Source organism: Danio rerio, chromosome 19 (assembly GCF_049306965.1).
Source record: "Danio rerio strain Tuebingen ecotype United States chromosome 19, GRCz12tu, whole genome shotgun sequence".
Classification (NCBI taxonomy): Eukaryota; Metazoa; Chordata; class Actinopteri; order Cypriniformes; family Danionidae; genus Danio; species Danio rerio.
In genome coordinates, this window is record NC_133194.1 from 22,481,473 (window position 1) to 22,508,811 (window position 27,339).

General features: G+C 33.9%; 1 protein-coding gene across 4 annotated transcripts in view; it reads right to left on the reverse strand.

Moving 5' to 3' along the window:
- pals2b (protein associated with LIN7 2, MAGUK p55 family member b) overlaps window positions 1-27,339 on the reverse strand; it is a 349,623-nt gene that overhangs the window by 22,245 nt on the left and 300,039 nt on the right. Inside the window, exons 1-6 of one of the 4 annotated variants that reach the window (XM_068215053.1) lie at window positions 24,332-24,427; window positions 17,236-17,312; window positions 17,096-17,129; window positions 2,573-2,691; window positions 1,213-1,365; window positions 213-365 (exon numbers count right to left, since the gene is read on the reverse strand). In XM_068215053.1, coding sequence (XP_068071154.1) covers window positions 213-365; window positions 1,213-1,365; window positions 2,573-2,691; window positions 17,096-17,105 — 435 coding nt within the window. In that variant the 5' untranslated portion in view covers window positions 17,106-17,129; window positions 17,236-17,312; window positions 24,332-24,427. Of the gene's footprint in view, window positions 1-212; window positions 366-1,212; window positions 1,366-2,572; window positions 2,692-2,770; window positions 4,456-10,611; window positions 10,985-17,095; window positions 17,130-17,235; window positions 17,313-24,331; window positions 24,432-27,339 lie in introns of those variants that run through there. The other 3 variants (NM_001044777.1, XM_021468024.3, XM_005170013.6) reach the window with 3 other exon arrangements.

The window sequence follows — 27,339 nt, forward strand, 5'->3', positions numbered from 1 at the left end:
GGTGTTTTCTTTTCATAGTGGCCCCTATTACATGAATGTTCTGCTGTGACTGTGTAAATGTGGAATCATATGTTCATAAAATTATCATTGTATCTCATGCATAGCTTATTTGATGATACAACAGGTTATTTATCAAAACGTGGCTCATTGTGGCAAATAACACATTTAAATCCGTGGATATTCAGACTGGATATTGACTGACACAAACCCACCAGAGGTTCTCCAGCTTTCTTGCGAATCCCAATCATCCTGACCGCATCAGCCTGCATTAGAGCATTATTTACTGCCGCATCATTGGTCAGTTCAGGAGGGGCCGGGGCTTCATAGCATTTTGATGCCACCATGTCATGGGCCTCCAAAAGAGACTGCAAAAAAGCAGATAAGGAGAATAAAATACTGTAGAAAAAAAATGTGTTGAAGAAAGAAATACAACAAAAATTAAAAGGCACAATCATGGAAGGTTGAGAGTAGATCAAAAGTTCAAAATAAGGCAAAAAGACTGTATGAGGATGTAAAAAGAAGGTATGAGGTGGTATGAGTTAAAATGAAAAACGTCTAATGACATTATCAGACAAGTCTAGATGAGGACGTTCACAGTGAGACTAAAGGAGAAGATATGAAAGGACATGAAATGAGAGAAACAGACAAAATATGAGACAAGACGTAGTAAAATGAGAAGATAAGTTGTGTGATTAAACAAGAAGAATGAGAATTTATAAGATGAGATCAAATGAGACTAGAGGATACAAGATAAGAAGTGTCAAGAGAAGGCATGATAATGTCAAGATGAGACAAGTAAAGAATTTACTGCGAGATTCAATGGAGCTACATGAGATGGGAAGAACCTGAAGGTTGTTTATTGTTATTGCCATGTCAGCATCCAAGAAATACCTTCATGGCAATGAGACCAGAAAGCAACATACAAATGCATTGAAACGAGGAGATAAATATTGACATGAGATAAAAAAAAGAAGAGGTACAAGATGAGACAGGAAAAGAAAGTTGGAGATCAAATGAGGAGATTGAGGGGATGAGATGAAACGAACGATGACATGAGACGAGATCAGATCAGATGAGATGAGAAGAATACAGATGAAACTAGATGAGAAGACAATTGATGAGATGAGACAAGATGAAATTAAATGAGATGGGATGAAACAATATGTAATGGGATAAGATGAGACAAGACAAGGGTACAAGAAAACATTGCACCTGAAAATGGGGCTCCTGCAGGATTTTGGAGAGCTCAGCAGCGCTGTCATCTCGCACACTCAGACCACTGATGTCACCCAGAATGTCAGTCACAAGCTCAACGTTATTCTCCTGCACTGCTTCCAGCTTCACATCCTCCAAACGCTCATGAGCCTGAACACAAACATCTCATTTCATCAGTGCAAACATGAGGGCAGATTTATAATTCTGCCTAGTAGCACCTCTCTGAGTTAAACACGAATCAGCATAACATGAAAGAGACTATGTGACTTTCTTTGTGTCCATAGTGAGTGACACAAGTTTAATACCCAATAATTGTTCATATAATTCAATCTTAAAGTGATAGTTCACCCAAAAATGACATCTCTGGAATCATTTACTTACCTTTCAAATAAAAGTTTCTTTCTTGTGTTGAAGGATGTTTGTTGATACAACCCATTGACTTCCATGGTTTTTGAAATCTTGTGAGCACCATTAACTGGCATCCTTCAGAATAACTTATTTGTGTTCTTTTGGGTGAACTATTACTTTAATCAGTCACAAATGACATGTGTTCACCTCATTAGCATTGGAATCAACAAGTGAAGCATGTTCGTGGAAGTGAATAAGTAGTCAATAAGTACGATCAACCGGCATCCTTCAGAATAACTTTTTTTGTGTTTAACAGAAGCAAGGTTTTGAAAAAAACACATGACAGAGAGAATACAGTGAGGTAATTTTCATTTTGGGGGAACTATTCCTTTAATCTGGGATAACAGTTTATAGTTCAGATATAAACACTGATGTTTATGGTAAAGATTAAAATCACCATTTGAAGGAACTTAACATGGTGATTGTTGTAGCAATTACATTGTGTAAGCAATAGGTGGCGACAAACAACCATCAAAATTATGTCACTGAATAGGTTTTCAAAAATGATCTACCTATAATGAAACATGAAGTTTTATATGTGAATTGTTCAATCATTCATTGAAAATAAATATGATATGTTCTACAAGATGTTAGATTTCTATATTTAGCATTATCAGCAACAGTAGCAAAGAACATTTTTCGTAATGAATATTTTCCTATTTTTCAGCTAGTTCTTTCTTGATTTATGTTTTTATTAAAATTACAGGTTCTAAGTTCTGTTTTGTAAAACCAATGGTTTTTGCAGTAATAGTTTTGTATAAATGGAAAGCAAATGACATTTATCTCCCCTTTTTTGCGAATCCAAAAAATGATCTGTGACTCAAAAATCGTAATGTAATTCGAACCTTGAGTTTTTTGATACATTACACCACTGGTCTCACCCACAAATGACATGCGTTTACCTCATTAGCAATTAAATCTGGAAGAGTGAAACCTGTTTGTGCTTTACCTTGGCCAGCGAGCGGACAATGGGACTCTCCATGATGCCTTTGAGAAAGATGAGGTCAATGTCTTTAGCCCCGGTGGTGGAGGGCAACTCGCCCAGGTTATCCAACACCTGCTGCATAGCTGAACAAACACAGAGAAAAAAAGTTACGACACAACACACACTCCATCGACATGCTGAGTAAAAAATGCAAAAGATTACCCTGCAGGATTAAGTAAGCTTCGCATCACATTATTGGATTGCTGAAATGCAACACCGCCTTCCACAATACTACCATCTCCTTATTGTACATGTTTAGCTATTCTTTTGTCTTTAGTGTTCATTTGATCTGCTGAGGTCATTTCCTAGAAGTAAACTACTATAGTATTCAGTAGTGTGTATGTTTACACAGAAGTTAACAATACTATCACTTATAAAGTAACATTATGCTAGTTTCTCTCATGGCTTCCCCTTGTGATTGATAAGTAAAATTGGCTGTTACCAGTGGCGTAAAATTATTGTCGCGCTTTCCAGTGTGCAGCTGAACTGATTTTTTGACTAACCCGACAAAACTGACATACACTGACACATTGTAAACCACGTACACCTACCAAATTAAATAGCTGGTGTAACACAGTGTACTGTACACTATGTTCAACAGATATTATCACATAGCATTGAGTTGCCTCTTTCAGTTCACACCATTGAATGTAATTCGGTCTGATACAAATCGGTGTTCGGTCTGCTATGGCATTTGTGTTGGTGTTGGTACTATATAGATCATTTCACCTCACAGTTAGCTTTTGGCTAATTCCACCTAGGCTATGAAAGCAACATGAGACGTGCCTTAAAACAGATCACACTGTTCAGCTCATAGACATACACTCACCGGCAACTTTACTAGGAACACCCGTCCCATTGCTCGTTAACGCAAATTTCTAATTAGCCAATGACTTAGCAGCAACTCATTACTGCATTTAGGCATGTAGACATGGTAAAGATGATCTGCTGCAGTTCAAACCGAGCATCAGAATGGTGAAGAAAGGTGATTTAATTGACTTTCAATGTGTTGTTGGTGCCAGATGGGCTGGTCTGAGTATTTCAGAAACTGCTGATCTACTTGGATTTTCATGCACAACCATCTCTATGGTTTACAGAGAATGGTCCAAAAAAGAGAAAATATCTAGTGAGCGGCAGTTCTGTGGGCACAAATGCCCTGTTGATGCCAGAGGTCAGAGGAGAATGGCCAGACTGGTTCCAGCTGATAGAAAGGCAACATTTACTCAAATAACCACTCAACAACAAGCGAGGTATGCAGAAGAGCATCTCTGATTGCACAACACGTCGAACCTTGAGGCAGATGGGCAGCAGAAGACCACACTGGGTGCCACTCCTGTCAGCTAAGAACAGGAAACAATTCACACAGGCTAACCAAAATTGGACAATAGAAGATTGGAAAAAATGTTGCCTGGACTGATGAGTCTCGATTTCATATTATGCATATTTTCCTGGCAAACTTTGGGCCTATTAGTACCAATTGAACATTGTGTCAACGCCACAGCCCACCCGAGTACTGTTGCTGAGCATGTCTATTCCTTTATAACCACAGTGTACTCATTTTCTGATGGCTACTTCCAGCAGGATAACGCGCCATGTCATGTTTAAGCGTAAATCATCTCAAACTGGTTTCTTGAACATGACAAGGAGTTCACTGTACTCAAATGGCTCTCAATCCAATAGAGCACCTTTAGGATGTGGTGGAACAAATCTGGAGCTACTGCTGATGCTGTAAATATAAACCAAAATCTCTGAGGAGTTTTTCCAGTACCTTGTTGAATCTATACCATGAAGAATTAAGGCAGTTCTGAAGGCAAAAGGGGGTCTAACCCGGTACTAGTAAGTTGTACCTAAAAAAAATGGCTGGTGAGTTTATATCCACCTGTGAATACTCATCCCGAGATAGTGCAGTGCCATCGATATGATCTAAGACCTGTGAAGAGATGATGCCAACCATCGAGGACCTCAAGGACAACACATACAAAGAGATGATGCCAATCATAGAGGACTTCTAGAGGTCTCCATAGTCCTGGACCAGGCCATACCCTGAGCAGATGCTGTGGTAGTCATGGAGGAGTGAAGAGCATGAGACTCATTCCTAAAAGACCCTAGTGAGAGACAAATCTTTGCATTGATCCCGTGGGCCAGCCTGAACACAATGGACGTCCAGCATTCTTCAGCCTCCAGTGCCTAGACTGCAGCTCTGCACAAGAAGTTTGGCCAATATGGGGTTGCTCACCCAAAGTTGTGCAGTTTTCAGGTGACTAAAGAGAGAACTGATTGCCGCAGCAGATGCATTCATCTTTTCAAAATATATTCTACCTATGATATCATTTTAGAGGCATTGGGTCTCATTGACTAATAATTACATACTTTTTTTGTATTAAAAATATTTATCCTAAAACATTAAATAAATCTTATAGACAGCAATAATAAGTAAGCAACTTTCTCGAGCATCAACATATTGATACAACACCAATTTTTATAATTGTATTTCTTGAAAAGTAAAGCTTTAGTTAACGATCTGCTAGATAGAACCGTATAATTCGAAGCAGAAAATGACTTTTCAGAATAAAAAAATTAGTTTGCATTTGCCTTGTTTGTTTTACCTCAACTTGCAAATGTAAGAGAATTTCGAGAATTTGCATTTAGAGTACATTTAGGGTCTCTGTCATGATAAAGTATAAAAGAGAACTGTAACACACATATTGTTTGCTATATGGTGTGCAAAATCTTTGAAGCTCAATATCTTAAAATCTATCAGAAGAAAGATAGTACCTTATAATCCTAAAGCGATGAATTGGTAAAACAGATGCGTTTACTGGATCAAAAAAAACAAAAACATAGAAGCAGTACTATTGTTTTAACTTTAGTTGGGAAATTAACGTTTAATAAAAAATAGAAAATAGTACTTTTTAATCATATGAATTGTAGAAAGGTCAAAATTAAACTTTTTCAATCTAAAACTGATACTTTTATAATTAAATATTTGAAATGAAAAAATCTAATTATTAAATTTATTTTAAGAACACCTATGATGAAAATCAACTTTTGCAAGCTGTTTGAACAGAACTGTAGGTATAGTGTGTCCACTGTCATGTTGAAGTGATATAAACCCAACAAGTGTCTTTTTTAAAAATTTCCTGACATTAAAATAGGACCCAAATTCAGTAATTTTGAAGCCTGCCACAATGTGATGTAGATGTGAAGTTTTCCCCACCCACCTAATTGATTGACAGGTGCCATGTTTCTATAATAACACGTATACAAGTCTACAGAATATTTTTTTCAAATAAACTAGGATTCAAATATTTGTTACAACTCTCAGTGATTTATATAAACGTTTTAGGAGTTTAAAATGTTTTTAAAATAGAGCATGTTTGTAATTTATACAGTAAAATTACTACGTAATTCTTAACCAATATAATTACCACAGCCGTGAGTAAATGCTAATATGTGTGTTGGTGTGCGTATGCTGCAAATGGCATTTGTGTGAGACTCATTACTTCAGAAAGGTTTGAATAAACTCCACCACAAATACATGAAATAAACCTGGATTTATGAATGGGCATATAACAGTCATATTCTGGGGACACCAAATGCTTATCTTGCATTGTAAAGAGGGTAAAATAGATGCCCTTTGAACATACATAAATATTTATCTACTTATTTTTTATTTGTTTAAAACATTTCAAAAGATTTGTGTAGTCACACAGATGGTAACAACACTGTCTAACACAGTCATTGACAATTCTTCTTCCACACACACACACACACACACACACACACACACACACACACACGCACACACACACGCACGCACACACGCACGCACACACGCACGCACACACGCACGCACACACGCACACACACACGCACACACACACGCACACACACACGCACACACACACGCACACGCACACGCACACACACACGCACACACACACACACGCACACACACACGCACACACACACGCACACACACACGCACACACACACACACACACACACACACACACGTCTGAGGCCAAATACTCAGTGAATCATGTGACAACACAGGTCTTAGCCTGCAGTAGTGTAATCCATCTGTGACAGTAGAACAGCACAGAGAGAACGTGTGCTTGCACATTTCCTCTTTATCAGGAAGCAGTCGAGACCAACAGATCAATATTAAACATCAGATCACTTGTTCAATTCCACTCATTTAATTCAGGTCAGACACTGCTGTAGTCCTGAAACAACCATCAGCAAGCTTTAACACTGTGCTACTGTTTATATTCTATATCAAATATTTCAGCAAAATGCACCCCGGGGCCCTTATTTGGCTGAATACTAGAGTACATAATGGATGAACTGACAGCACTATAAACAATTGAGGAGAAAATGAAAGACAGCATACACTAAAAAATGAGAACACCCAATTCATTTTACCATATGTGTCTGCAAACACACAAGCACACACGGTTTAGTTAAAACCCCCTTTCATATCTGTCAAATTTTGCAAGCAGCATCTCCATTTGGTTTGTTTTAAAGAGCTAATTAGAGACATTAGGACTCTGTTTGACAGTTAAATTGCAGTTTGGGGATGTACTGTGATTACACGCCCAAAGATTCAATTTAATGTACATTCCAAGCAAACAGTCGCAGCTAAAATGCTTCTGAGTAACACACGCTGGCTTCAAAACAACATGTTTTCTAATAAAACAAATAATAGAATATAAACAAATTTTTTGATAAAAATTGAAATGCTATTTATGAAATATTAATTCAGAAAATGCAAACTCTTTAAATGTATTACATACCACATAAACAATTCTTTAAAACAATTTTGTTTAGTATTTGGTATTAAATTTCAAAACTAATAACAATAACAACAGAATTGTTTTTATAGTAAAACATACACCAATAAATATATCACAATATTATATTGTTTACTTCAAATTATTTCACTTATTATGTGCTGTAACAATAATTTTGCATACATTTAATGGATGTTAAAGAGAAAAAACATCTCTAATGAGGCAAAATTTAAAAATATATATTTCTATGGTCCTTTAAGGAATAGCTCATAAAAATATATATTATAAAGCAATTATTAGGTATGCTCCGATCAGGATTTTTGCAGCCGGTACAGATTACTGATTCCTTGTCATGGTGATCGGCCGATATTGAGTACCGATTCTGATATTTCAAGCTTTATAATGCACATTTTCACTTCAAGTATGATAAGATCTCGCCTTACCTATAAGATTAAATAAAGGATGTTGCATATAATCTCTTAAACATGTCTCTTATAACCATTTAGTGTGGAGATGTCATGGTCAGAACGAGCTTTACAGAAAAAAATAGATAAACTGACAAAATTGGTAGGAAAAATTATTGACAATGCAATTTAGAAACATTACAAACCATGGAAGAAGAATTCAACATGTCTCACTGAAGAAGTTTGGAGTGCATATTTGATACATAAGATGTTAAAATGCACATCTATAAATATATTGCTTCTTTACTAAAAGGAAATGTTTCAAAATGTATTAAAAAAAAATGTTACAGCCTTATTCTAAAATGTATTACATTCATTTATTTAATCTAAATTTTACACACAATACCCCATAATGACCATGTAAAAAGTTTTTTTTGATATTGTTGCAAATTTATTACAAATAAAAAACCTGAAAAATCACATGTACACCAGTATTGTCAGCCTTTGTCATGAAGCTCTACATTGAGCTCAGGTACATGCTGTTTCCACTGATCATTCTTGAGATGTTTCAGCAGCTAAATTGGAGTTCACCTGTACTAAATTCAGTTGATTAAACATGATTTGAAAAGGCATACACCTGTCTATATAAGGTCCCGGGGTCGACAGTGCATGTCAAAACACAAACCAAGCATGAAGACAAAGGAATTGTCTGTAGACCTCAGACACAGGATTGTCTCAAGGCACTAGGCTGGGGAAGGTTACAGAAAATTTTCTGCTGCTCTAAAAGTGGCCTTTATCAACTGTAAGTGGAAGATGTTTGAAACCACCTGGACTCTTCCTAGAGCTGGCTGGCCATCTAAGTGGAGTGATCGGGGTAGAAGGGCCTTAGTCAGGGATGTGATCAATAATACGATGGTCACTCTGTTTAAGCTCCATCGTTCTTTTGTGGAGAGAGGAGAAACTGTAAAGAAAGGACAATGACCCAAAGCACACTGGCAAAATATCAATGGAGTGGCTTCACAGCCATTTGGTTAATGTCCTTGCGTGGCTCAGTCAAAGCCCAGACTTAAATTCTATTGAACATTTTGGGAGAGATCTGAATATGGCTGTAAAGCATCACTTCTCATCCAACCTGGTAGAGCTTGAGAGGTACTGCAAAGAGGAATGGGTAAAAATTCCCAAAGACAGGTGTCCCATGCTTGTGGCATCAAATTCAAAAAGAATTCAGACTGTAATTGCTGCCAAAGGTGCATCAACTAAGTGTTGAGCAAAGGCTGTGAATACATACAGTTGAAGTCAGAATTATTAGCCCCCGTGAATTACTAGACTGCTTGTTTATTTTTTCCCCAATTTCTGTTTAACGGAGAGAAAAAAATTCTGCACATTTCTAAACATAATAGTTTTAACTCATTTCTAATAACTGATTTATTTTATCTTTGTCATGATGACTGTAAATAATATTTTACTAGATATTTTTTAAGACACTTCTATACAGCTTAAAGTGACATTTAAAGGCTTAACTAGGTTAATTAGGTTAACTAGACAGGTTAGGGTAATTAGGCAAGTTTTTGTATAACAGTGGTTTTTTTTGTAGATTATCGAGAAAAAATATAGCTTTAAGGGGCTAATAATTTTGTCCCTAAAATGGTGATTAAAAAATTTATAACTGCTTTTATTCTTGGCCAAATAAAACAAATAAGACTTTCTTTAGAAGAAAAAGTATTATCAGATGTACTGTGAAAATTTCCTTGCTCTGTTAAACATCATTTGGAAAATATTTTAAAAAGAAGAAAAAAATTTAAAGGGGGCTAATAATTCTGAGTTCAACTGTATGTACAATCTTTTTCAGGTTTTTAATTTTTTTTTAAATTTGCAAAAATTTCAAGAAAAAAATTTCCAAAATGTCATTATGGGGTATTGTGTGTGGAATTGAGGAAATAAATTAATTGAGTCCGTTTTGGAATAAGGCTGTTACTTAAAAAATGTGGAAAAAGTGAAGCGCTTTCAATACTTTCTGGATGCCCTGGATACTGTTTATTGCAATAAGTATATTATAGTAGTTATATTATTAAATATTCAAGTCAACATTCATGTCACAACAACTCAAAACACTGAATATGAATGGTTGGAACAGAGATCATCACTCGCACAAGTCACAGCAATAATCTATATATATTTTATTTAGCTGCTGTGAGTCAAACGCAGTGATCGCTCACGTCACAAAATACGTCATTTACCTCCTCGCATGTTGTAGCACTGCTGATGTATAATATACAGGAGTGCACGTGCCTCTACCTCTGCTTGTAAACTCGAAAACAAACACCTGTAATCGGTTCATAAGATCGGTTGATACCGATGTCCGGCCAATCGAACGGAGCATGCTTAGCAATTATGATAGCAAAACTTACTATTCTTGTTATTGTTGTTTCTTTTAGAATTGTGTATTATGTATCAATGCTAAATTCTGGATCTAAATATGAGACTATTTAAAAAAACAACAACAAATGAATGTTTCTCTGTTGACGGGAAACTTGCATTTTTCAAAAATTTTCCAAAAAATGCTCTAATGCAAAACTTTCCTCTAATGCAACAAATAATTACATGAAATAGTCATGCAACACATCTCGATGCTACATGCTATCCACAAACTTATGCGCACATTTTTTCACAACCTGGCAACTAGCACGTTTTTTTTTTTTTTTTGGCTAGGTCAAAATATTTCACACCCCACCTCTAAGACATTCCATTCATATTTCACCATGATTACAAAGAATATAAAAAAGACAACACAAAGATGTCTAACCTCCAGAAGGATCTGCGCCCTCATCAAGTTCGGACACCCCCTCCCCTGTTTCTCCAAAGCCCCCGGCATCCGAGTTCAAACCTGCTCCATTTGAGAATGTTTCATCCACAGTGAGAATCATTCCTGCTCTCAAATCTGACCTCTGCTCTACTGAACTGCGCAAATGTTGACTTGCCAATGAAAACAAAAATAAAAACGTAGACTACTATGACCATTAAAAGTTGGCAGAAGCCAGAAGAGCAAAAAAAAGAGGCCAAGAGACATCCACACAAAGAGAGGAGAGAAAGCAATCCAGACGTCTGCCAAACACAGATGTGGACACATACACACACATTCATACACAGATCCTCTTACTAGCGCTTCACTTAAACACACACACAGTGCTCGCTCCAAACATCTAATCCCACAATCCTCCCCTGTGGTTTCAGACTCCGCCCCCTCACATGAGAGACAGCCCATCGCCCAGTTAAACCCCTCAGTGGATCTTACATAAGTGTCCTTATATAAGCTCTGGGACCAGGGGCTAATGCAAGATACACCCACCCTCATAGAACATGTCTCCCGCTGATTTTTCAGCAAGTCTAGGGCTCTTTGTCCCAGTCCTGGTTATAAACGTACTGCAAGTAAATTCTAGCTTGGCTTTCCCCAAATACACGAGTAAACTTGTAATTATATGATTTTCTTTATGAATAGCTTTTAAAGGGATGTTTTATAATGTTTTTTAATTTCAGTTACGGTTTCTCAATTTGGTGTCTTTCTTTCTTTCTTTCGTGGACCACAAAACTATTTGTGATATATATTTGTGAAATAAATGTAAAAACAAAATACTTTTATCAATCAGAATTAAGCTTTTATTATTATTTTTTTTAAGTATCAAATGGCCCGTTTCCACTGACTGGTAAAGTACGGTTTCTATATGAACAACTTTTCCAGAGTAGCTCACGATAGCTCACTTTTTATGCTGAAGTTTGAATCCATTTGTACCACAAAAGAAATAAAAGCAATGAAAAAAATCATGGTAAAACTATGTGTTCTCAAGTGCACTTTTTTCTTACATTTGCTTTTGAAAACACAATTGGTTGGGTTTGAGGGAGGGTTAAGATGAGACATTCAATGGTCTAGGTGATTTGTAAAACAAGCCCCACCTTCTTGTTGACGTGTACAAAAATTTAGACAACACCTTTTTGTCACCAGCAATGTACAATGAAACCACGAGCAACGTATTTTATGTATATGTGTATTTTAAAGCTAATATTTCCAATGAGCCAAGTCCGTATAGTAGGACAGTATATTGACTGAATAGTCATGTTTGCATGTTAGAGACCACAGATCACCCACATTTCAAATACAAAAAGCTTTGAATGCATTTATTGATCATTTAATGTGTTATATTTGAATCATCTAGGAGGCTTCTGTTTAAGTGCAGATAAAGTCAACTGGGTTCGAATGCATTAGCTTTCTGAATGTAACAGCAGATCACTTAGTTTTACCCTGACAGTGATGACACACCATAACCTTTAGTTCATGACTTTCAAACTAAAACAAAAACTCCAAACAAACTGGTTATTTTAGCAATCATTTTCTAATCTTTATCAATATCTCAAATGTATGAACATAACTGATCAAACATTTGTAAAAGTTTTTTAAAAAGTCTTTTATGTTTACCAAGGTTATTTGGTCTGAAATACTAAAAAAAAAATACTATGTTACTACAGTTTCAAATAACTATGTATTAACTGTACTATAACTGTTTTAATATTGATAATACAAATATGAATTACACTGAAATATTTTACATTTTTGTAATAAATTAAGAGTAACTATTAAATAGGTATGGGCCGGTATAAGATTCTGCCGATATGATAACCTTGGGTAAAAAATATCACGATTTCACGGTATTGTGATTACTGCTCTAAAATATATTCTTTTTAAATGTCTGAGTATAAAACAAACACTTTTTTTCTCCTTTAAGCACAATATATTTTATTTTGAGAAACATTACAAATATTTTGGAGCAGTAAACATGTCAGGCTAAATAATTTAAATGAATAATTGACTTCTACTGTCTTCATTTGTTTCAAAAACAGATCTCTTTAAAATTTAAAATGGCATATTTGGATATCTTTTCTGCTGGAAATATTGTTGTCCTAAAAAAAATTCTCTAATAGAAACCCACTTCATTGACTCCAAATTTTTCAAAATATATTGATTTCAGATTAAGATAAATGGTATTATTTTGTTAATAACAATTATTTTCTTATTTAGCTAAATACAAAATTCTGGGAAAAATGTATAAAACCTACATATGATCATTGATTTCTAAGTAATGAATAATACTATTTTATTTATATGCTTTTTGGAGTTGAATCTAGAAATTCAGTTTTCAAATTTACATTTACATTTAGTCATTTAGCAGACGCTTTTATCCAAAGCGACTTACAAATGAAGACATGGAAGCAATTTACACAACTATAAGAGCAACAATAAATAAGTGCTGTAGGCAAGTTTAGGTATGTAAAGTGTAAAAAGCAAAACATTAGTAATTTTTTTGTAGTACATATAACGGTGGAGCCAGAGAGGCAATTGCAGATTAGGAAGAAAAGTGGGGACTTAATAATTGAGTTTTTAGTCGTTTCTTGAAGACAGCGAGTGACTCTGCCGTTCTGATGCAGTTAGGGAGTTCATTCCACCAACTGGGCAGATTGAAAGCGGGAGTTCGGGAAAGTTATTTCTTCCCTCTTTGGGATGGAACCACGAGGCGATGTTAATTCACGGAAGTTTCTAGAAGACAGATAAATCTGCAGAAGTGAGAGCAGATAAGGAGCGCAGAAGTCGCTTTGTAAGCAAACATCAGAGCTTTGAATTTGAAGCGAGCAGCAACTGGCAGCCAGTGCAAATGGATGAGTAGCGGAGTGACATGTGCTCTTTTAGGTTTATTGAAGACCACTCATGCTGCTGCGTTCTGAAGCAGCTGAAGAGGTTTGATAGAGTTAGCTGGAAGCTGGGCTAGTAGAGACTTGCAATAAAATAAATAAATAAAAATAGAAGTTCCACAAAAGTCCCACAATTATTAAAACCATTCAGTTAAAGTTCCTAAAAACTGTAGGCAACATGTTAAATGACAGTGTCTCCTCCATATGTTTTATGAAAGCATATATATATATATATATATATATATATATATATATATATATATATATATATATATATATTTTTTATATATATATATATATATATATATATATATATATATATATATATATATATATATATATATAAATAAATAAATAAATATATATATATATATATATATATATATATATTTTTTATATATATATATATATATATATATATATATATATATATATAAATAAATAAATATATATATATATATATATATATATATATATATATATATATATATATATATATATATATATATATATATATATATATATATATATATATATATATATATATATATGAGAGTGGAAATTTAATCGCTCAAGCTTAACAAAAGTAAATTTTGTCAAATTTTAAATGTAATGAGATTCGTGGAGCTGCGCATCAGTGGATTTGCTCTTCAGTTTTTGGACTTGAACTAAACTGAACTTCAATTCTGAAAACTGAACTGACAGTTTCAATCTCAGAACTTCTATGTTAAGCTGCTTTGACACAATCTACATTGTAAAAGAGCTAAAGAAATAAGAGGAATTGAATTGAATTACATTTTAATAGTTTGAAGGGATGTATTGTCTAGGTAAGTCATGTAAATTACAGTAAAAAAAAAACCTGGTAATAAGCTACAGTACTTTTTCTGTTACTTTGCAGGTTTACTTTTTAGAGTTTACATTGAAATTCATACAAAAAGTTTGTATTAATAATATTAAATAAATTAAATGAACAGTTTAATGAATCTGTCCACAATACACAAAATGTATACAGCATAGACTGTCCTGATTTGGAAAACGGCACATTCAGAAGAGTTAATACTTCTAGCTCATCCAAACAGCTGCTCCTAAAATAAGTACTGTCTCTGATTAACAGCAGCATAGCCCAATCTGAGCTCAGTTTATAAAAGTACCCAGCAATGCCAGTCACTCTCTTGCACAGCTGTGCCGTAAGAGGATCCGATCTGTCCCTAATCCAGCCACCCCTCCCCCACAACCCCCTCTATTCCTCCCCCACTGCCCCTTCTGTAAATCTGGGCCGGATTTTAATCTCAATACAACCGGCGTAGATTAGAGAATCCATTATGAGCTTGTTGGAGCAAGGCTAAAAAGGTAGGTTCATTCATCAGGTGTGAAAATGACTCACTGTAGAGGCGGGGATAAAAAAGGTGACGAAAAATGCCTGAGGCATGAGATACTTCCAGTAAGAGTCCATATGTTGACTGCACATGTGCTATAAATGATGCATTTAAAAGAGTAAAGTGGCTGTTAGTTTACAGGCTAAATTAACTGCAATCTACAGTTTTAGCATTAGTCATTTATAGCAACAAATAGCAATATTACCATGACCCTATAATAAGGCAGCTATTTGTGTAGTTTTTAAGAATAAGCCATGTAAATAAAGTCTTTTTAATATTTTTTTCTACATTTTTAATGCCTTGGACTAATTTATACTGTTTATTCTGATGAACCCCTTCCCCAAAGAGCTTCAAAACATTATTTAAGATACCTCAGGGAACTTTTTGTTTAATTTTAAAGCAATGTTGGTTAATTTCACACATAAATATGAAAAATTAATTTCAAATTTAGTAAACCGAGAGACAATGAGTTAATAAATTAACCATGAACAGCGACAGCCTATTAAAATGCAAATCATAATGGGCTTTCAGGTAGAATCTGGAGTCATAGCAAAAGCCCATTATCTTTGTAAGGTATTAGCTTACATGCTAAGAGCCTTTGTAAATCTGGAGTACCATTGTGTAAACCAATAGCAAAATACCATAAAGCAGCATTTTGAGCCTACCTTGTCCCAACAGACCAACATAATTCAAACTAAAATTAAGTCTTTGATTTTCCAATAAATGTAAGTATATTTAGTAAATGTTAGCAATACAAACAGAAAATGTCTAGATTGTAATCTTTAGAGAAAGACTGTGATGACTTATCTGACCAACAAGTAATGGTAACCAACATTAATGCATTTTGTACTCATATTCGGGGGGTTTATGAGTAAACATTACAGAAATCAAATATTTTTAAAAAGCTTTTTACTTAAGCATTTTTCTTTTATTTATTTTTATGTACTAAAATAACTACACTGTAAAAAAAAAAATCTGTAATTTAATGTCCGTTATTCTACGGCTGTTATTTAACTTTTTTCCGGCACCCCAGCAGCCCAAAATCAAAACGTAAAATTACCATTTTTTTAACAGCGTACATGAATTGAATACATTAAAGAAAATCTACACTCAAAAAATAACTCATTGGATGAACTCAATTTAATTGAGGGCAGGATTTCCACCCCTGTTAGTTGTTTACAACTTGTTTAGCACCAACTAAAAAAAACTATTTACACAATTAAAAGTAATTGAGTTGGTCCAACATGATTATATCAAATAAAAGTTTGAATATTTATATTTTTATTTAACTTTAACTCAACAGACTGATAAAATCATGTATGTCTATCATCTGTTGTATATTTCAAAGTCTCTTAGTTTTATATAAAATTATCCTAAATAAACTAAAAGAGCCATTTTAAGCAGATTACAAATACAGTTGATTGAGACTGAGAACTCATTTTTGGACAGTTTCTGCTCCATGAGCAGAGCAACTATCTGCATTTTGATAATTGCTTGATAAAAAAGGTGGTAATCTCAAAACTCAAAGCATTACATGAAAATCTTCTAAATCTTCAAATTGACTTAAAGATCAAACTTTAACAAGTCTTTCTGTTAACTATAAACACCTAAGATACTTTTATTGTCAACATTTTCCTCTTTTAATTTAATCCCACAGAAAGCATACTGGGAAATACAATTGTCCTAAGTAGGTACTTGGACCAACACAATTTCTTCATGTTGTCCCAACTCAAAATGCTCATGTTAACTTAATGGTTTACAAATTTAAAAGAACTAAACAAAAAATAAAGAAATTTGCCAAGGAAATAAATTTGTTGAATCACCAAAATTTGTTCTAAAAAGTATTGATAACTTTCTTATTTAAATCTTCACTATTCTGTAGTTTACCAGGACAGAAAAATGAAAGGTTGCTGTTTTCTAGGTCAATGTGGTAGGTGAAACTATACTCTCATTGCAGTGTAAAAATGCAGAGATTTTGCTGCTGTATATGACTTTAACAGGCACAATGATATTACTAAGAGCTGTTAGTTACCTGGCTAGTAAATATTTTTAGAGATTGCATAATATCATAATACCCCCAAGATATTTTACAGCAGTTTAACTACTGGCTTAAAAAATAAGAGCTTGTTCTACTCTATTAAGTTGCAGGCCAGATAAGTACGCTCAGTCCTCTACCTGTGATCATGGCTGTCGATCAGTGAGATTCCAGCTGTGAAGACAATGTCACATTCACTAACAAAGTTCTTCATACTTAAAGTGACACTGGGATGATAAACACACACATTCTTTCAACCACAATTACACATCAAACTCACTTGTGGCCGATGCTGTTCCTGTTCCCTCCACGAGCTGCTACAAACTTCTCGTCCACTGTTCCAGACCAGTATTAAATCTTTAGAGAGAGAAAGACCATTTAACATTAATCATCATCACAAACACACACACATTTACACACAGCTCTCCTCTTGGGTCGCGACAGAGACTGTCACAGCCCTGATCCTGACACAGCGGAGTCATTGTGTGAACTGTCATTTGAGGTCAAGAGGCATTTAGTTGGATTGTTGTGTTATACTACAGGAAATTCACTTTGATTTAGCATCATGCACACCAAAATCTTTAAATTATTCTCTATGAAGAAATTATGGTAACACTTTACAATAAGGTTCATTAGTTAATGCATTTACTAATGTGAACTAATCATGAACAACACATGTACAGCATTTATTAATCATAATTGAACATTTACTAATGCATTATTAATATCCAAGTCCATGCTTGGTAACATTAGTTAATGCATCATGAGTTAACATGAACTAACAATGAACAACTGTATTTCCATTAACTAACGTTAACTAACATGAACATATACAGTAGAAAATGTACTGTTCATTGTTTGTTCATGTTAGTAAATGCATTAATTAACATTAACTAATCAACCTTATTGTAAAGTGTGATCGAAATTATGATTATTTATTGGTTATGTGGTATGTTTAAGACTTAATCTAAGAGACTAATCTAAGAGACTAAATTTGCTATTTTTGTAAAGAATTTTGTAAAAGTACTACTACTACTACTACTACTAATACTAATACTAATAATGATAACAACAACACAAACGACAATAATAATAATAACAAAATCTGCTAAATTATTCTGAATGATTTTAAACTTTAGAATTCAAATCCACTTGTTTGTAAACAAAGCCAGAAGCTTTAAGATCCATTAATCACATACATCCACTAAAAGACAAATAGTATTGTACAAATAATATATAAATCATCCAAACATTTGTGCATTACTCAATTATATTTCTCAACTTATAAAAAAAATTATAAATATTTTACATACATTTACATACGTACATAAATAGACAATAATCTGTGTTGTATTTGTATATTAGTATGTAAATTTAGAGGTTTATGTACATTTCTGAGGGAAAATTAAGTAAATCTATTATCTATTAATCTTCAATAGGCAATGATTTCATTACATAAATATCAGCGATGCACATTTCAATGTTCTTCAAGCTCATAGTTTCAGTACATATTTAGAATGCATTTGTTGCGATAAATGTTTTATTTACTGGATTGTGACACTATTTACTTGTTTATATTATATATTTATATTGTATTTTTTGTTTGGATTTAAAAGCAGACAGCAATGGTCAAGTGCAGAGATTTCAAAATAAAGGCCCCTTTACATTTTATGTCTTTCATGTTTGTTAATTGAACTGAAATTGTATTTTAGATTTTAACAGCTACAGCTCAATAATCTGTTTATTAAAGTTAACCACGTTTTATGTTTAAGCTGCAGTCAAACATTTATAAAGTTCAAGTTTGATGAACTCTGTGTTAGCTCTTAGCTGAAATAAATTATATATATATATACAGTTGAAGTCAGAATTATTAGCCCCCTTTTGATTTTTATTTTCTTTTTTAAATATTTCCCAAATGATGTTTAACAGAGCAATGAAATTTTCACAGTATGTCTGATAATATTTTTTCTTCTGGAGAAAGTGTTGTTTGTTTTATTTCGGCTAGAATAAATGCAGTTATTAATTTTTTAATAACCATTTTTGGGACAAAATTATTAGCCCCTTTAAGCTAATTTTTTTTCGATAGTCTACAGAACAAACCATCGTTATACAATAACTTGCCTAATTACCCTAACCTGACTAGTTCACCTTATTAACCTAGTTAAGCCTTTTAATGTCACTTTAAGCTGTATAGAAGTGTCTTGAAAAATATCTAGTCAAATATTATTTACTGTCATCATAGAAAAGATAAAATAAATCTGTTATTAGAAAAAAGTTTTTAAAACTATTATGCTTAGAAATGTGCTGAAACAATCTTCCCAGAACAGAACAGAAATTGGGGAAAGAAATAAACAGGGGCGCTAATAATTCAGGGGGGCTAATAATTCTGACTTCAACTGTATATATATATATATATATATATATATATATATATATATATATATATATATATATATATATATATATATATATATATATATATATATATATATATATATATCCAAAGGTGAACCATTTCAAATCACAACATACCTTTAGGGACATAATGAATATTTACCAAATAATGTTCTATTTTTGGTCTGATTAATAAATGAATAGAAGAACGCATGTTTGGTATGCTGACATTAAATGTATATTTGATATTATTTGCTGAATTTTTATTACACCCCTAGATATAAAATGCTTAAAAATGGTTCAGCTTTGGAGCAGACATACTAATTGTAAATAAGCAAGGATAATGAAAACCTTGAATTTGACAATCAGTGTTTTGCATATACGAGTAAACCTCTCACAAATCACAACATATTTTAATAGGAAGCTATACAATATTATTTTTGTGAGTATACAATCATACGTTAGATCATTAAGTACTGAAGCCAAATATCTAACAAAATACATACAACAGTCTAAAAATTAGTACATCCAAATCTATATGTTACAGAAAAATATGAAATACAATAAAAAAAAAAAAAAAAAAAAAAAAGAGTAAAAATCAAGAGAAGCAAATTTATTTAAAATCTTGTAGGTTGTAATTAAAATAGTATTTTAATAAATACATCTTTGTAATAAATTTGTTTTGTTTAATTGCACCAATAAGCTTAGCATATATTCACAGAGAAATGGATACAAATATCCATTTTTACAAAATGGGGTGTACTCATTTTTGCTGAACACTGTATCTAGGTTAGTCCAAGTCCTTAACCAGCACAATTAGGGGGTATAAATATTTACCAATATCTTAACATCTTAATGTATGTGATTTATTTTAAAATCTTTCACTTTACACTTGGACAAGGCAGTGGCGCAAAATATCCCAAAAAAATTGGCAAAATGAATTAATTCACTTTACACTTGACATCGAATGTAGAATGCTGGGCAACAAAAATCAATTTTAAAAGTGAAATTAACTAATACTTGGGCTCAAACCCAGACTATATATTTAAGATGAGTATACGCTAATATATATTAGCCTATACTGAAAGAAATTTGCAACATTTTATACTCATTTATTCATTTTCGTTGTTGCTTAGTCCCGTTATTAATCTGGGGTTGCCACAGTGGAATGAACCGCCAACATATCCTGCATATGTTTTACGCAGCGGATGCCTTTCCAGCTGCAACCTTGTGAGTAAACTTTAATTATTTATTTTTTTAGTTGATTTTTTTTTAAACAGGAAAGGATAAAAAGATAGTCAGGCCTGACTCAGCATAAATGCTGTTTTTCAGCAGGTTCCTGCTGTGCAGAACATATAAACATACAGACACCCTTAACATCTCATCCATCAACACATGAGAACAATGCAAACAATCAACAGACATACAATATGAAGAGAGACAGGCTACTATCTTAGTGGCTACAGTTATAGTTGACCATCAAATAATGAGAATGGGATTTTTTTAAAAAGTCTCTGTGTTGGTATTGTTTTTAGATGTTATGGGATCTCATTCCAGGCTTTGTGAATACATAAAAAAAGATCTCTGTCCTTAACAGTTTTTAAAAGCTGGTAACGGAAAACATCAATTTGGGGCAGATCTGGTGAAACGATCAGTCCTGGTAGGTTTTGGTACCAAAGCACAAAGGGCTGCTGAGGTAGCAGCACTATTTAAAGTTTGATAGTACAGTACAATCCCTGTGTTCATAATGTAATTTTGAAATGATAATCCATTAGAGAGTGACAGTTAGGCCCACATAGAATCTGTGAAATGTGCAGATTTCTGAAGATTTTAGCCCATTGTTGAGTCTATGTGTTTACTTGTGTAAATGTGTGTAAATTTATATTTATTCAGTTTTCAAATTCATTTCACTAATATTATTGCGATATAATAACTGTAATATTAAAACGTTCATGTGATTTATTTACTATATGATTTGTAAAGTAAAATTTTGTGTCTTATAATAAATATATATTATATGAGTGTATGACTCTCTAATTGGATTTGCATTGTAAACATTAAATAAAAGTAAAAAAAAAACATTATCATTTTTTTTATATATATTAAGTTTTTTTAGTTATGATACTCCTAAAATCATTTTGCATAAATCTTTGTTATAATATTCTCAGCAGAAATGGCAAAAAATATCTGCAGATTCGGTCTGGCCCCAGTGATAGTGCAAAACAATGATTTGTCCATCCAAAAAGTCTATTGTGGATTTTATCAGCACTTTTATACAGTCTAGCTATTTTTTAGCAAAATTATGGCATGAAGATAAGTTTCTGAAACAGAAAAAGACACATTTGTCCTCATTTTCACATAAACAAATAGCTTTTGTTTCAGATTTTAAACATAGGCACAATGAGTAAGGTAAGAGTCCAGAATGATTTCCAAATATCAATATGTAGATACAATGGAAAGTCGTTGATTTGAGAAAGTGATGGGATTGGAAATGGATCATTTTCACCTAGGTGAGTAAAAGTACATACATGCTGTTTTCTTAACGTTATTAGTCAAATGATTGTTATGCAGACATTGAATTAACTGATGAAGATCTGTATTAAATTTACTGTTAATTGTGTCTGTGCTTGATCCAGACATAAAAAGCACAGTATCATCAGCGTACAATAAAGAATCTGAATATTTATTTACCTGATGGTGTGTTATATAAAGAACAAATTAAATCAAGCATGCAACTCTGAAGTACCGGTAGGCTAATATGACTGAAATAGAATTTTTTTTTAAGGAAAAAAAAACTCCAATACTCTCTGTGAAAATCATTTCTTGTCAGAATTTGACTCCTAGACAAGTGAGAAGACAAAGAACATTCGTGGACACTTGCACTTCAAGCTGGAGAGAGTGCTATGAATTTTACATGACCGATAAAAATAGTGTGACCAACATACATGTTAAATTAGGTTGGATTCTCAAGGGACTGTGCATTTTTGCAAGCTTCAGTGCATCTCTGTGCATTTCTTCAATTTTGTTAACATAAACTAAGGTCAAAGTGTGTCTGAAATATTCTGAGCATCCAAAAAACATCATAAAGCACAACCAAATTTATATCAAACAAGCATCAATTTAATTGTGAATGCACCAGCTATCATGAATGTCTCTGTAAAAAGACGGACTGGAAACAGGCCATTCCCACAGTCTGCGCTGGTACCATCTCAAGAAATGCTTGATAATTAGTGAACTTGATGGAGCGCACACTCACTCATCTCTTTCAACAAAGAGCACAGAACATTGCCCTGCAAACACACATCGAAACACTCACACGCGCACACACACTGGCATGAGTATGTAGGTCAGTTTGCATGATGAAGTGCCCTGCAAATAAGAGGATTACATTGATTGTGCCAAGTGTTACAGCAAAACAAATAATGAAATAGCAATAACAATTCTCATAACCATGGCATCATCATGTTTAGTCAAAGATCATTCAATTAAAAATGACCTTCTATCATTTTTATTTGTGTTATTTAGGCCTCATTTTTTTCCATTGGTTTAGGGGTAAATATAGCGTGTAAGGGCATATAGTGTAAGGAAAATCAACTAAAACTTAAAATCGAAGTAAAAAAAAAAATAGAGAATTTTAAGCATTAAATCAAATGTCAGATTTTTTTGTTGTTGTTTGTTTTTTGCAATTGTTGACAGATTTGATATTGGGTCTATATATATATATATATATATATATATATATATATATATATATATATATATATATATATATATATATATATATAAACGTTTAGGAGGATTTTTAATGGTATGTATTCATTTGTGGATGTACAATTAAATTTGTAATTTACTGCTGACTTTGAGTGTTTAAAATAAATAAAAAAAATTAAAAGTTAAAACACTCAATTCTGCTACAAACAATCATTTGTCAGGGTCCAGTGAATGGAATTTATGGAGATAATAATATAATTTACTTCGAAAATATGTATTTTATTAAACAGGTCAATTTAATATAAATGAATAAAGTTCCAACCTAAAGTGTCCTCAAATAAGCAGGTAACTGAAGCCCCGCCCTTTCGGAACCCCAAGTATTTTGCGTAATGACGTAAAGGGATTCCCCGGTCACCTCCTAAGGAAATGTTTACACAGGCAGATGTCCAGGGTTCGAATGGGAGGACACGGAATAGACCTAAACGAGATATTTTTAAGCCATAGTATTCAACAGACCCTATACATAAGCAATTAATTGTTTGCAGCATGTTTATGTACTGCACTGTAGGCTATAACAATTTTCAACTGTCAGCTGCCTTTACAAACACACTCTTGGGGCCGAAAGAATTAATGCGCAAGGACATCCACTTTCGACAGTTGTTTCATATACACGGACAAAACTGAGTAAACAATCGCTGATGTATTCGATTATGACTTGTTTATGAACAAGTTGCACGACATGTGCCATTTTAATCATGTTTAAATTTCCAAAGGACATTTTGTTTTAAGCTCCGCTTCATAAAAACTGCAGCGACAGACGCTCAACACGGTTCGACCATTGGAATCAAATCAATATCAGCATAGCAAGGCGAACTAAACTCTATTACTGGCAAATTAATACCTATAATATGTATTTGCAAACAATGTGTTTTGAAAATATTTTCACAAGCGCGGCCATTTTTGTTATTCATTCAAAGCCCAAGCATTAACCTGTATCACCCAAACAACACTGGACAGATGAGGACAGACTCTTTCATAAGTCACTGATCCTACATCAGTGACCGAACCTGGTGCCATCCAAACACTCACACGCATTGCGCGTGCACATACAATTCACGCACACTAAAAATGGACAGCTGGGGGCTGGACTTCCGAAAGCAAAGTCATTTCAACCCAAAAGTGGACTTCCCCAGCACCAACATTTGTACTTTTCAATGAAACATAACTTGCTCCGAATCTCACTTTGCAAATGATACGATCTCTGCGCTCACCTGGGTTGTCCCGAGTCCGCTCCAGTCGTCCCGGTCAGATATTCAAAGCTTTCGGTAGTCGTGGGTCCCGTGGCTAACTATTCGGACACACACAATGCCAATCAAACGATAAGCCTCGCCTTTTGAGTGACGTTGGTGTGGGTAGGACCAATCAGAACGCGCGCTGGGTTTACGCCTCGCCCTCTCGTGGCAGATTAATACTTTTTAACAATGGACTGAGAAGGTCGAGGGATGCGTGTGGGTGAGATCCGAACACATAACGTTAATCTTTTTGTATAAACATATTATTTGTTATATTAAAAATAGCATTACTCAATTGATTAAAATCTCTCGACTGCACAAGAGAAACACGCTAGGACATATTGTTTGTTTTGTTTCAGCCCCCATCCCCTCAAAACATTTGCATTGCATTTAACAAGCAAATTGAATGTTACCGAGCTTACAATACGTCTCTTCTCATTTTATTAGGATGTTGGTATAAAAGCTTCACAGTACCGTGCATTATTTTGAATAAATCAAGTAGGCAACAAAATAGCAAAACTAAAAAATGGGACAGCTTTATGAAAATGAACAAGCAAGATACAAACACAAGAGGACGCACTTTCTACAAAATGTCTAGCATATTCTGGGGAATGTGTCTGCAAGGGTTGTATCAGTTGAAGCATTAATGGAGAGCAGGAGGTCCATTATTTTTTTGGACAAATTACTCAAGCTATTCTATTTATATTTTATAAATATTTTATTACAACTGGAAATGTTGCAATCAACAAGTACTTTGCATAGGCTGCTGGATTAAAATAACTAGAAATTATCATATTATTTACATATTTTTGTCCTTCTGTTGATTTGATTACTTCATTTTAATTCACTTTGGATAAAAGCATCTGCAAAATAGTTTAATGTAAACTAAATGATTATCAATACTATTGTTATGTGACAGACTTGCTCTAGCAGTTTGTGTGTGGACAATTTACTGCAAACTAACCGTCTCCAAGACCCTAAAAAAACAATTATCCAGTGAAATTCAAACTAAAAATATCACAGTATTACATGGTATTTATATAATTACAACACAGTGTTTGCAGTCTTTTCCAGAGATGGGTTGCGGCTAGAAGGGCATCCGCTGCGTAAAAACATGCTGGATAAGTTAGCGGTTTATTCCGCTGTGGCGACCCTGGATTAATAAAGGGACTAAGCAGACAAGAAAATGAATGAATGAATGTTTGCAATCTGAAAATTGCATCAACTCATATAATATTTTCAGCAATGCTAGTATTTATCAAGTATATCAAGGTACAATTATTTACAAGTAAGTTAAACAAATAAATATTTTACTTGATTGTAAAGAGAAATAGTAAGCAGCTTGCACAACCATTTCCATGTGCTGATTGATTTTGATAGTGGCACAGTCCTAAAAACTCCCTGTGGTTTTTCACTTACCTGATCTGATTGACAAAGTGTCAATATATAGGATGTGTTTGTCTAAACATGCCTACATCCCTGTAATGTAATTTGTGAAATACAATACCTCAGATAGTAATACTGCATGGCAGAATATGTTAAAGCATTTTCTTTCATTTTATTTAAATTAAAAGTAAAAATTAATCTTAAATAATTTTAAATATATATTTGAATTATATATTAGAAATATATATTTAAATTATATATTAGAGTTGACAAATATTCTAAACACTTTGTACAAATAAGTGAAAGAAGAATAATGCCTTCATGTCTTTCAGAGTTTCCGCCAGATAAACTGATACCGCTTGAAGCATGTCACATAGCTTTTCTATCAGTGCTTTACAGGTTGTTATGCCATTTTAAATAACTGATAATTAACTGAAAGTTAACAGAGTAGAACATAAGGATGAACACAATTATTTTTGTATTATTATTGAAGTTATAAATAATACAGAAAATACAGGGGTTTGACAATAAAACTGAAATGCCAGGTTTTAGGCCTTAATAATTCATTAGCATGGGGTAGGGCCACCTTTTACAGCCGGTACAACATCAGATTGTCTTGGGAATGACAGATTAAAGTCCTGCACAATGGCCAAAGGGATTTTGAGCCATTCTTCTTGCTGAATAGTGGCCAGGTCACTATGTAATGCTGGTGAAGGAAACATTTCCTGACTCACTCCTCCAAAACACTCCTAAGTGGGCTCAAAAATATGTAGTTCTGGTGACTGTGCAGGCCATGGGAGATGTTCATCAGCACTTTCATGTTCATCAAACCACTTTGTCAGCAGTCTTGCTGTGTATCGGTGCATGAACATCCTGATACATGGCACCACCTACAGGATACAATGTTTGAATCATTGAGTGCACATTTTCTTCTAGAATGGTTCAGTAGTCCATGACACGGCCATCTAGCACAAGTATTGGGCCTATATCGACCTTAATCTTCAATGCAGACGGGCACTCATTTTTGCTATTGCTTGAGAACTTACGATTCAGCTGACTATGGGAGAAATGACTAGGAATACTAAACGGCAGAAAACGGTCAAGCTCACTTTACAAACAAGTGTTTGCATGATTATACAGACAAAGCAGAATCATATAATAAGAAAATATCAGTTTGCAACATCAAGCAGCAGAAGGAGATGTTTTTAATGTCTAAAAATAAATGAGACTGGAAGTCTCAAGCAATAAAGATTCAAATGGCTGTGCCTGCTCGAACGCTAAAAAAACGCTAATATTGCAGCCCAAACCATCACTGATTCACCCCCAGGCTTTACTCTCGGCATACAACAGTCTGGGTGGTACCTTTCTTTGAGGATTCTCCACACTGTAACTCTCCTGGATGTGGGAAAGACTTCAGAGAACAATGCATGTTTTAAATTGTCCACAGCTAAACATGCTTTTGGCATCATTGAAACACACATTTGCCATTGGCAAGGGTGACCAAAGGTTTGGTTATGGCAGCCCGGCTATGTGTATTGGCACTGTAGAGCTTCTGTTAAACACTTTTTTGGTGGAAACAGATGAGATGAGGTGCACATTTA